The 12,378-nt window shown below is 38.9% G+C and overlaps 1 protein-coding gene and 1 non-coding gene across 3 annotated transcripts; one reads left to right on the top strand and one right to left on the bottom strand.

Moving 5' to 3' along the window:
• Positions 1 to 459: 459 nt before the first annotated feature.
• On the top strand, positions 460 to 4,483 carry LOC114389740 (probable prolyl 4-hydroxylase 12). 2 transcript variants are annotated; one of them, XM_028350489.1, is made up of 7 exons: positions 460 to 684; positions 1,695 to 1,808; positions 1,978 to 2,035; positions 2,127 to 2,201; positions 3,455 to 3,512; positions 3,607 to 3,782; positions 3,878 to 4,483. In XM_028350489.1, exons 1-7 carry the CDS (start codon positions 617 to 619, stop codon positions 4,229 to 4,231), a joined length of 903 nt encoding a protein of 300 aa, XP_028206290.1. In that variant the 5' UTR covers positions 460 to 616; the 3' UTR covers positions 4,232 to 4,483. The 2 variants fall into 2 exon arrangements, with proteins under 2 accessions (XP_028206290.1, XP_028206289.1); XM_028350488.1 differs by having other exon boundaries at positions 1,692 to 1,808.
• A 7,524-nt stretch (positions 4,484 to 12,007) lies between these two features.
• On the bottom strand, positions 12,008 to 12,081 carry LOC114391301. Its single transcript, XR_003662102.1, has one exon. It is a non-coding gene; the product is annotated as a small nucleolar RNA snoR60 (small nucleolar RNA).
• Between the last annotated feature and the right edge of the window lie 297 nt (positions 12,082 to 12,378).

Genomic DNA, 12,378 nt, shown 5'->3' with positions numbered 1-12,378 from the left:
CTTGAGCAAAATTATATTTTAAAAAAATAAAACACCCGTAGAGAATCAAAATAAAATTTATAAATATTAAAATTATATTCAAATTTATTAAAGTATGTGTTTAATTATTTCTATTGTGACTATAGTTAATTTTTTTTTAATAAAAAACAAGGGCATAGACCAATCGTAGTTAAATTAATAAAATGTGATAAGTAGTTATAAAATCCTTTCAACAATCCTTTCAATTTTTTAAGAATCTAGTTGACATATATTATTAATATAAAAGTTTTTAAGTAGTTAACTTATCAGGAATTATTTTTTATATAACTTATCATGTATATGACTATTTATAAATAAATAATAATATAAAATAATTTTTTATATTGTTGTGTGTATTTTATTTATTTATTTTTAAATATTACTTTTAATTAAGATATTATTATAAAATTCAACATACTTAGCAAACTTACTAAATGATGGAATAAGAAAAGCAAAGCAAACTGCTTAGAGAAGCAAAATCATGAGCCGCGTCAAATCACATCACTGCCAATTCGAAATTTCCAATTTCACAGAACTTTTGTTGCATTGATCTCCGATTTTGTTTTCCAACGCTTCTTCGTATTCTCACCAATCTCAAATGGCTTCTATCTCCCTTCTTCTCGCCCTGTTCGTGTTCTTCCTAATTGCCACTTCTCTTACCGAAAGGTAAATTGCCGAAATGCCCTTCGTCTCTCTCTCTCTCTCTCTCTCCACCATTTTTGCTATAATTTTGGCACAATTTACACGCTTTGAAGTTTAATGTGAATAAGAAATCAGAGATTTGGGTGAAGAAAAGGCTATTCGATGTTTTGTTGATATTGATATATAAATAAATAAAAGTTTGAGTGAGGTGAAAAAAAAAGGAGGGACATTGAGTGAAATTTTGTTGAATCTCATTGGATTGCAATTTGTCCTGATATTAGTAATAGTTAGTAACATGGGCTAATAAACAGTGCAAATTATGCCTACGGTTGCTGAAACTTGTGCAAGAAGGACTGGTTTGAGCAACGTTTTTTGTTTTTGCGAATAATTAAGAAAATGCGGCCTTGTTTTTGTTTGTCTCCCTATTTTTAATCGTAATAGTTTTATAATAGTTTAATTTCTATGGTCTGTCAAGTGTCAGTGTAAGTGTCAAACAATCAGAATTCATCGTTAGTATGACTATTAAGGTTTAAGGTTCACTATACAGATAGTTTAAATCAACCAAAATGATGGTGTATGGTTGAAAAATAACCATGCTTGATGCCCCTTAAGCATGTTGTCAGGGGTTCGATTTCAAAAGTTTGTGTATATGGAAGAACATCTTTTGAGAGAAATTAGTTCCTCGAATAGATGTGGTTAGCTTGAGTGATTAGTCTCTGCCCAGGTTCACCCAAAAGATAGTTTAAATCAGAAGCAAAGTAAAAATAAAGTCGTGTTTCTGTCATTATTTGTAAAAATTGAAAATGAGAGAAGATATTTTCTCATACCTAACTGACCAGACCTTTATGTTTTTGTTCACATTAGTTCTCACGTAATAAGATCTCGAGGACTAATTTTTTGAAAACTAAAGAACCAGGGGGTGGATTTAATTCCCATCATTCATGAATCATGACTGATGTTGTGTATTTGATTGTTTACTAGTTACTAATCAGAATGTTTATATTGTTGTTCTCATTGTTAATTTGCATTAGCAGTAGGAAGGAATTAAGGAACAAGCAGGAAACTGCATTACAGATGTTAGAGCGCTCAATTCATTTTTCCAACAGAATTAATCCATCACGTGTTGTCCAAATCTCTTGGCAACCAAGGTCAGGTACTTTCTAGAATTTTCCTTTATATCGTTAGTGATTGTGTTACTGATGAAGATATGCAAGTCTTCTATTATTATCTTTTAATTTGTTTTCTTATTTACTAGCCGGGTTTTTTCTTGCTTTTTATTTTTCTAACTCTGATGTATTGTTACCCCTCTTGCTGTAGGGTTTTTCTATACAAAGGGTTTTTGTCGGACAAGGAGTGTGACTACCTTGTTTCTTTGGTAAGATGTGTTTCTGTTTGCAATGGTTTTTATGTTGGTTTCTAGTATTTGGGCTAGTTTTTTTAATTTAACCCCCTTTTTTCTGACCTAGGCATATGCTGTGAAAGAAAAATCCTCAGGGAATGGTGGCCTTTCAGAGGGGGTTGAAACTTCCTTGGATATGGAAGTGAGTTTGAACTTTTTCTGTACCTACTTGGAGAAACTAGAATTTAGCTAATTAGGTTCTGTTTATAGGTTCTTTATAGTTTGAACTATGCTTTGAGAGATGTTTGCATATAAAGGATTTTGTTTCAGTTGATTCTCATGTTGTTTGTTGTTTTCAGAGTTTTACTAATGGTGAAATGTTATTTATGTGTGGGTTTCTGGAATTGTGAAAATCCTGCTTACTGGATATTCCTTATGCAGGATACTTAATACTAGGCCAATGTGAAGGGTTTGTGAATGATAGATTAGTCTTTTCACTCTGCTAGAGATATAAACTGTTCTTGTTTTTTTCACCTAATAGCTTTAGCTTCTCCTTTGTAAGTTGGGTATATATATTCCTAAGCCTGCAGCGATTAATAGCTTAAGTCTTAGGTTGATTTGTTTGTCAGTCAACCTAATAATCCTCAAAATTCATGATGTGGGGAATTTGACCCAAAAAATGCAGGGAACTAAGCATTTTTTTTTGGTTTTAGCCCCTAATTTTATGTTTCTAACTATTTTTACTACTACTACTATCCCTTACACAATAAAAGCTATTCACTTTTTAGATATTTTTCTAAATTAGTTTCATTTAATTGAATACCAAAAGGTTTTTTGATCAAGTGTTCAAAAGTCTGATATTTATCACGCTACTTGTTCTTGCATATCTTGTCATTTTCCTTGAATAATTTATAAGGTTCAAAACTCAATCAATCATAACTTATAACATATATTAAATTATGGTTTCGCATCAATAATATCAATTTTACTTTTTCATAAAAAATAAATATCAGTTTACTTTCTTTGTAGTAAACTGCCAGGCTTCAGCATGGGCTTTGGGTAAAATCCTGTACACTCTTTCTATAAGAGTTTATTCTGAAATTGCAGAAAAATAAAACATGTCCCATAGAGTGTATCTATTCATATATACTTCAAGGTTCTAACTGCTCACAGTTCTGCAGTTTGTAACTATAAGTTTAATAGTGTATAAAAATATCCTTATTGATTTAAAAGAATTATGATCTTTTACATATCAATGTTTCTATTATACTGAAATAGAAAGCTTGAAGTCATTTTTAGTCTTGTTTTTTTTTTCCATTAATAAGAGATTGGTACAACCATCACAGTTCTGCAACTGCTTGTTGTTTTAAGCTTGCTGCTTGACCTGAACAGTCTATTACTATTATTGACATGGTATTGTGGACATTGTTATGATGATGTTCTACATTGTGTTAGGATGATATTCTTGCAAGGATTGAAGAAAGACTTTCAGTTTGGGCTTTCCTTCCTAAAGGTATCTATTTGGTCAGTTCAGGCCATTATAGTCAGCTTATGTCACATACTCCTAGTATATAATTGTCTTGTTTGTTGATAATCTTTTCCACCAGAGTACAGCAAGCCTTTGCAGGTCATGCATTATGGGCCTGAGCAGAATGGTCGGAACTTAGATTATTTTACAAACAAAACCCAATTAGAATTAAGTGGACCTTTAATGGCAACAATTATTTTATATCTCTCAAATGATGTTACTCAAGGGGGTCAAATTCTTTTTCCTGAATCAGTGGTAAGGCCATTTAAGTTTTTCTTCTGTTTGCTGTTTACTTTCCACCTCATTCTGGATGTATCTACACTATTTAATCTTGTCAAATATATTTTCAGCCTGGGAGTAGCAGCTGGTCAAGTTGTAGTAATAGCAGCAATATTCTCCAACCAGTAAAAGGGAATGCAATTCTGTTTTTCTCTCTTCACCCAAGTGCTTCTCCTGACAAGAGTAGCTTCCATGCTAGATGCCCTGTCCTTGAGGGTGATATGTGGTCTGCAATTAAATACTTCTATGCAAAACCAATTAGTAGAGGTAAAGTCTCAGCCACATTAGATGGTGGTGAATGCACTGATGAAGATGACAGTTGTCCCGCTTGGGCAGCCGTGGGAGAATGTCAACGAAACCCTGTGTTCATGATTGGATCTCCTGATTATTATGGTACATGTAGGAAAAGTTGTAATGCATGCTGATCACAAGTTGATTTTACTTTTACACTTTTTGTTTATATAATTATTCTCCCTAGAGAAATACATGTGGAATTATCAATTGCTTTTTTTAAAAATTTCCTCAAGTTCTTTTGAGCTGCACATCAAAAGGTGCTGGAAATAGTGTATAGGAAATTAGAACTTGACACGATTTAGATTTCAATTTGATGTAATTTTTTTGAATATTCTTTTAGTGATGTATTGAGTGTTGACACATAATGATTTAAATTATTTAAATTACGTTGGGTAAAATTAGTTAAAAACTTATGAGTTAGCTAAAAGCTTATAAGCTATATATGCTAGAAGTGAAAAATTAAAAGCTTATAAGCTAGATGATTTGATTGAAAATGCTTGGTAAGATTGATTGATGAAAGGACATATTCTTTTCTAATATTTAAATTTATTTCAATAATTTATCATCTTAAAAAGTAGGATAATAATTTTGTATCATGAAAAATAGTAAAAATTTGGTGATTTTACTCACTGTTTAAAATCAAGTTTTAATATTTAATTTTTTTATTAATGATATTATCTTAAAACAAAAATAAAAAATTATGTTTTCCTTATAATTTTTATTTTTTTATCAACTTTTGTTTAGTGACCAAATATTTTAAATAAAAAAAATAATGTATTAATTCATTAAAATAAGTAATTTAACATTAAACAATATAAAAAATAGAATTTCAAGTTTAATAATAACTAAGAAAATAAATATGCATCTAATGTTTGTAACAACTTACAAGCTGGTCAAAATAAGTTTGATGAAAATAACTTATAAGGCGGTCAAAATAACTTATAACTCATAAGCTTCAATTAGCTTATAAGCTTATTTTTACCAAATATTGTTGATTTCCTAATAAATCGTGGGACAAGTTGTTAAATGTCTTAATGATTTCGTAATATATGATTATCTCCCAATAATATTTCTGTTTTCCAAAATTTAAATTCTATCATATTGATGAATTCTTACACTTGAATATACAATTTAATTACAAATATGAGAGCAATTTATCCTTCAAATTGACTTGTTATAATTAATATAAGAGAGCTATTAAAATTAATGATATTGTCTTATATTTCAACATGAGAAACTAATTATTAAGCACCAAATTAATTCTCAAAAATATAGAAGATATGATATAATTTATTGTAACATGAAATTATGATAATTTGAGTTTTTTTTTTAATAAAATCATGTTTTTTATTTATTTTAGTAACACGTGCATCCAAAACAAAAAGTCGGATCTCCGTGTCATCTTGATGTCTTGAAGAGGAATTCGAGTAACCCATCACATGATTTATTTCTGTAGAAGTAATTGAAGTCTTGTAAAAATGAGTAATGAATTATTATAGTGGATAGTTAGTGGGAGAAATTAAGATTGTTATTTAAAAAAGGAATGTAGATGAAATATGTGCAGTGAATGCATGTGCCTCTCAGGTTTCACGTAAATGGAACTGAGAGCTAGCAGACAAAGAGTTGTAAATTAAGAAAAGTGCCATTATAAATTATAATGCTAGCTAGATTTGTAGATCCAAAACTGGCCCCATAAATTCATCATTATGTTCCTCTCAACCACCTCAACCACAATGTATTGATTAAATTCTGTCATGGGATAATCTAGAACTAGAATAGATTCTTCATTATAATGTTTACTATTTTCTTAATTTTCATTTCCTTACATTATTTACATGAGTATTTGGTCAGTTCAGTATGGGATAATCTCTCTTTTAATAAAAATGAATTGATGGAACTAATATTTAAAACATGCATGTTTAAAAATATTTTTATAAAGAGAAATAGTGACATTATTTTCATTAAACTTTTCCACAGACAAATGTTACTCCACATGCACATCAACATCAACGTTAGCTCAAAGTAGAGAGAAATGTGGGCCAATTAGATTTGGAAGCTTTAGGATTGTCCTTAATTTTCTTTTTGACTTCAGATCTGCAACTGAAATTGCATGCTGAGGAATGAACTTGTTTATAACTTACAAATTTTCTTGGATTCGTATAACTTGTAGGTGGTTGAGACCTGCTATGTACTTTGATTAGTATAAATTAAGTTTAGTTTAATTTGTTGTTGTAAGAAAAAGGCTAATTAAACAACAATCACAAGACGTGAAAAGTTGCAGCCAAAACAGTAGAACATACCTAGAACAAAGTTCAACCTCCCTTTGGTTCTATCTAGCAAAACCTCAAAAAAAAACCAGAAACACAAATTACCAACACAGTGTACAAACCATCACAGAACCCCCAAAGATCACATAAAGGATACAATAATTCACAGTTTAGTTTAATTCTATATATTGTTGGTAATTATCTGATACGTATCTAAAAGAAGGAAAAGGATAAAGAAGCTAAGTATAAAGGTAAATTTTGGAATAATATTCTCTGCTGCTCTCTTTATTCCTTAATGTTTATATAATAGTCTGTATACAAGATATTTGAGTTTGTTATAACTGTATTTTGGTATCTCAGCTAATGAAATCAACACGTGAAGAATAAGAGGTTGAGAAGCAGCTTCTAGAATGGAGTCAAGGTCTCATACGAAGTCCTCCAGGTAAATGGGTTTGTGGGTCACCCTTTTGGGCCTGCTAGTGCTGTTATCCTTGCTGTTATGTGTTGCCCTGTTCTGTGAAGTGCTATCAACACCTCCCCCTTCGAACACAACCTCGTCCTCGAGGTTGTAAGTTTCCCGCAAAGCTGCCCAAGACTCCCACGAAGCATCCTCGGGAGCCAGTCCGGTCCATTGGACCAACACCATCCGTTGAGGAGGGACGACAGTCGTATCCAATTTCCAGTCAAGTATGGTCAAGGGGGTGACCACGGGATGATGATCAACCGCAAGGGGAGGAAGAGGATTTGCAGTGGACGGCAAAGGCCCGTTGTGTGGTTTCAAGAGAGAAACATGGAAGACGTCGTGGATGCGGGAATTACTGGGCAGTGCTAGTTTGTATGCAACCGGGCCGATACGTTCAAGTACCTGATAGGGACCGTAAAAGCGCTTCGCAAGTTTCGAATAAGTCGGGGTCAAGGATCTCTGGCGATATGGCCGGAGACGGAGATATACCCAGTCGCCTTCTGCAAATTGGGTATCACGCCTGTGTTTGTCGGCAGTAGTTTTCATGGAAGATTGAGCCTTGAGGAGGCGGCGTTGCAGTAAGGCGTGAAGCTCAGTGCGATCAGTTAACAGAGTGTCGACGGCGTCGATAGGAGAGGATCCTGAGATGTAGTCCACCAGAGTGGGTGGAGGCCGACCATAAATGACCTCGAACGGAGCAAAGCCGGTGCTAGAATGGACCGTAGTATTGTAACACCATTCTGCCAGGGAAAGATAGCGATACCATTGACCGGGCTTATGGTGAACATAAGCTCGGAGATACTGCTCGAGGGTCCGGTTGACTACTTCTGTCTGTCCGTCCGACTGAGGGTGGTATGCGGTACTCATCCGCAGCTGAGTACCACTGAGACGGAAGAGTTCCTTCCAGAAATGGCTGAGGAAAAGAGCGTCGCGGTCGGAGACGAGGCTTCGTGGAAAGCCGTGGTGTTTGCAAACCATGTCAACGAATCGAGCAGCCACCTGGTGCGCGGTGTGTCGGGTTGGAAGAGCTCCGAAATGGGCTCCCTTGGAATAGCGATCTACTACGACCAGAATTACAGTATGGCCGTGGGATTCTGGAAGACCGGTGATAAAATCGATTGATAAGTCCTCCCAAATTCGTGCCGGGATGGGGAGAGGGTGTAAGAGGCCCGAGGGTTTTTTTGTCTCGTACTTAGTTTGTTGGCAAACGGAGCAGTGGGAAACGAAGTGGCGTACATCAGTGCGGATGGTTGGCCAATCAAAACTCTGCTGAAGACGGTGCAGGGTCTTGGCGACGCCGGTGTGGCCACCGAGTGGGGAGGAATGAAATTCATCTATCAAGGTGGAGGTAAGTGGTGTCGAAAAAGGAAACCATATACGACGGTCTTTGAAAATGAGACCATTGCGGATTGATAGAGAAGGGTGATCCTGCGGGTGAGCTTGAACGGCCGCCTTTAATTCCTGATATTGAGTGTCTAATGCCAAAGAAGTACGCAGGGTGGTCATAAATTCATAGTGAGGCACGGTGAATGAGAGGAGTTCGCCCTGGGGAATTCGTGACAAAGCATCAGCTACTACGTTCGAAGCACCAGGTTTGTAGCGGATGTCATAGTCGTATCCGAGGAGCTTGACCAAGTAGGTCTGCTGCTCCGGCGTCTGGATCACTTGGGACATAAGGTCCTTGAGACTCCTATGATCCGTGAGTATGGTGAAAGAAGTACCAAGCAGGTAATGGCGCCACTTACGAACGGCGGCAGTGATGGCATAAAGTTCCCGTACATAAGCCGAAGCCCGTTGTAAGCGCGGGCAAAGCACCTTGCTGAAATAAGCAATGGGATGGGCTTGTTGGATCAACACGGCACCCACAGCGATTGCGGACGCATCTGTTTCCAAAATAAAAGGAAGAGAGAAGTCAGGGGTTGATAGAACAGGTGCGTTGGTCATGTGAGATTTCAATTGGTCAAAGGCGGTGGTTGCTTCCGGTGACCAGTGAAATTGGTCTTTGCGTAGAAGATGATTGAGGGGAGCGGCAAGCGCGACATAGCCTTTGATAAACTTCCGGTAAAACCCGGTCAATCCCAGGAAACCGCGAAGACTCGTGGGAGACGTGGGGGTGGGCCAATCCACCATGGTGGCGATCTTGTCGGGGTCCGGAGCAATTCCCTCTGAGGATATAATGTGGCCCAAGTAATGAATTTGGGATTGGGCAAACACGCACTTGGATTCGCGCAAGAAAAACCGATGGGTGAGCAATGTGGACAAAACGGAGTCCAGGTGTGTGACGTGGGAAAGGAGGTCATGGCTGTAGACGAGAATGTCGTCAAAGAATACCGCCACAAACTTGCGCAGGTAGGGTCGCAACGTGTCGTTCATGGCAGACTGGAACGTGGAAGGGGCGTTGCAGAGCCCGAAGGGCATGACGCGGAACTCATAATGCCCCTGATGCGTGCGAAATGCCGTTTTGGAAATGTCAGAATCCGCCATCCTGATCTGATGGAATCCCTGACGCAGGTCGAGCTTCGAAAACCATGAAGCCTTGCCCAGATCATCGAGCAATTCGTCCACCGTGGGCATGGGGAATTTGTCCTTGACGGTGATGGTGTTAAGTGCACGGTAATCCACACAACAACGCCAGGACCCGTCCTTTTTTTTGACGAGCAAAATAGGTGAGGAGAAGGGGCTTTGGCTGGGTCGGATAAGGCCGGCCGTGAGCATGGCAGAAATTTGGGCTTTGATTTCGGCTTTCTGGTAGTGAGGGTAACGGTAGGGACGGACGCTAACTGGGGAAGAGTTGGGAAGAAGGGGAATGTGATGTTGAATGGTTCGGGGTGGGGGAAGTTTGGTGGGTTCTGAGAATATGGTGGAGTAACGGGTGAGGAGGGTCGATATGGATTGGGGAATGGGGTTGTGGGAAGAAGACGATGGTGGTGCGGGTGTCTGGGCCGGGAGAGGGGTGATGTGGAATAGGGCCGAAATGCTATGGGTGGTGGTGAATCTTTTTAATTGGTGGGCTGAGGCTGGGGTAGGGGTGGGGGGTACGTCAGCAATTAGGGTGACAGGATGGCCCAAATGTTGAAAGCTTATGGTAAGTGTGGCAAAATCCGTGGTGACTGGGCCGAGTAGCTTGAGCCATTGTACGCCAAGTACAATGTCGGCACCACAGAGAGGGAGATGGAGAAGGTCCAGAGTGAAAGAGTGGTCCTGAATGTAGAGAGTCACGTGGGGTGATATGGTGTCGCAGTCCAGGGTATTCCCGTTACCCACCATGACACGGAGAGGGGTGGTTGGTGAAGTCGGAAGGTTAAGGAAGCGGGCCATGCGGGTTTGGACAAAGTTATGTGAACTGCCGCCGTCTACCAGAATGACGACACGGTGGTGATTGACGGTACCAAAGAGGCGAAAGGTCTGAGGCGTCGGGGAGCCTTCCATCGCGTTGAGACTAATTTGGGAAATTAGGGTTGAAGGAGAATCGGGTTCAACAGGATCCTCAGACAGCACATCCTCATCCGCGAGAAAGAGATGCAAGCGGGACTTACAGCGGTGGCCGGGGGACCATTTATCATCACAATGGTAACATAAGCCCTGGTCACGGCGCACGGCTAATTCCTCGGCTGTTAAACGTTTGATCGGAATCTTTGGGGAAGGAAGGGACAAGGGAGGTGGGGATTTAGGGTTAAGAGATGAGGGGGAAGGAGGAAGTGTGTGAGAGGGGTAGGGCGGGTGGGAAGATGGTGGGGGGCGGTGGCCGCGACGGCGGTCCATCAGTTTGTCTTCCTGCAGTCGGGCGAGTTCGATTGCCTGAGGAAGCGAGACGGGGCGGAGCGCCTGAACTTCGCGGCGTAGTTCTGGTATTAACCCAGAAATGAAACAGCTCAACAACGACGGGGGACCAATCCCGATTGTGCGATTAGCAAGGCGTTCAAACGCAGTAAGGTAGTCACTGACCGAACCGGTTTGTTGAAGTTTGAAGAGGTTGCCTTGGGGGTCATCGTAAAATGAAGGGGCAAATCGAGATTCCAAAGCCTGCAACATTGACGGCCACGAGGAGAAGAAGCCATTCCTGTGCATCCACTGGTACCAGGAAAGGGCCGGCCCATCCATGTAAAACGAGGCTATTGTAAGACGTTCGAGCTCCGGGATCCCTTGGTAATCGAAGAACTGAGATATTTTGAATATCCAGCCAAGGGGATCGTGACCATCAAACCGCGGGACGTCGAGCTTCAAGTGATGGTGACGCGAAGCAGGAGATGGAGGCAGGGGAGGGGAATTGTGGGGGGTTGGTGAATTGGTGTTCTGCAAGGTGATGGCGGTCAATCGATCGAAGAGAGATTCGATCTGAGAAGTGAGGGAAGAGTGTATCGTGTCGATCTTAGAGTTGAGGGATTGGTGGCCTTGTGACAGAGAAGACTGTGCTTCGGTGAAACGATGGACAACTTCTTCAAGCTTGTCGGTGGTGGTCTGGCGGGTGTGGTGGTCAGGCATGGCTGGGAAGGGCAGGTCGGACCAGTTTGATACGTATCTAAAAGAAGGAAAAGGATAAAGAAGCTAAGTATAAAGGTAAATTTTGGAATAATATTCTCTGCTGCTCTCTTTATTCCTTAATGTTTATATAATAGTCTGTATACAAGATATTTGAGTTTGTTATAACTGTATTTTGGTATCTCAGCTAATGAAATCAACACGTGAAGAATAAGAGGTTGAGAAGCAGCTTCTAGAATGGAGTCAAGGTCTCATACGAAGTCCTCCAGGTAAATGGGTTTGTGGGTCACCCTTTTGGGCCTGCTAGTGCTGTTATCCTTGCTGTTATGTGTTGCCCTGTTCTGTGAAGTGCTATCATTATCATCGACGATCATATATATATATATATATATATATATATATATATATGTATATATGTATATTTATTAAAAATGTGGAATGCTCCAGGGAGGCAACTTCTTGCTGTAAATAAACTCTCAATATAAGGAATCTCTGAAATCTTCTCAGAAGATATTTTACAGTATTTTCTGCATGTCTGCCAATTCTGAGCTATCGTCAGTAACATATAGCAAGCAAGCTATCTTCATGCAAAGTTGGATTGTTCATTTCCTGATCACATTGTAAAAGTCTTGCCATATTTCTGATCACAAGCATCTTCGTGCAAAGCTAGCTGGAATCACAATATTGTAAACTTGATGAGCATCAGAAACTCAGATTTGCACAATCTATGATATCTTCAAGGGGAATCCGTGTAAATCATCATCACATGAACAGACCATATACTCAAGGAAATTAAACCAAATAATGTAACTTGAAATAAACATTAAATTGTAAAATGCAATGTTGAAAAACTAAAACAAGAACTCTAAATTTAGCATTTTATGTTCAATAATAACACACATGTCGGTAACAGTAAATCAAGCTAGAAAATTCTACACACAGCCATAAAGTGTCGTCTAGGTCAAATCCAGCCAGTGCTTATTGTCTTAGGGGAAATAAATTATAGCCCTTGATAATAACCATTTCATCATAGCAAAAACAGAAAAAATTGAAAATTGATTTTGGTAGT

The sequence above is a fragment of the Glycine soja genome, chromosome 16, assembly GCF_004193775.1.
Source record: "Glycine soja cultivar W05 chromosome 16, ASM419377v2, whole genome shotgun sequence".
Classification (NCBI taxonomy): Eukaryota; Viridiplantae; Streptophyta; class Magnoliopsida; order Fabales; family Fabaceae; genus Glycine; species Glycine soja.
This window is presented reverse-complemented; position numbering and strand designations above follow the sequence as displayed.

What these genes read in the sequence shown, in the direction of transcription:
- LOC114389740 (XM_028350488.1), top strand. Translation starts at nt 617, where the DNA reads ATGGCTTCTATCTCCCTTCTTCTCGCCCTGTTCGTGTTCTTCCTAATT. An exon ending in GTGACTACCTTGTTTCTTTG is followed by an intron (nt 2,036 to 2,126) that starts GTAAGATGTGTT and finishes TTTCTGACCTAG; the next exon opens with GCATATGCTGTGAAAGAAAA. An exon ending in TTCTTTTTCCTGAATCAGTG is followed by an intron (nt 3,783 to 3,877) that starts GTAAGGCCATTT and finishes ATATATTTTCAG; the next exon opens with CCTGGGAGTAGCAGCTGGTC.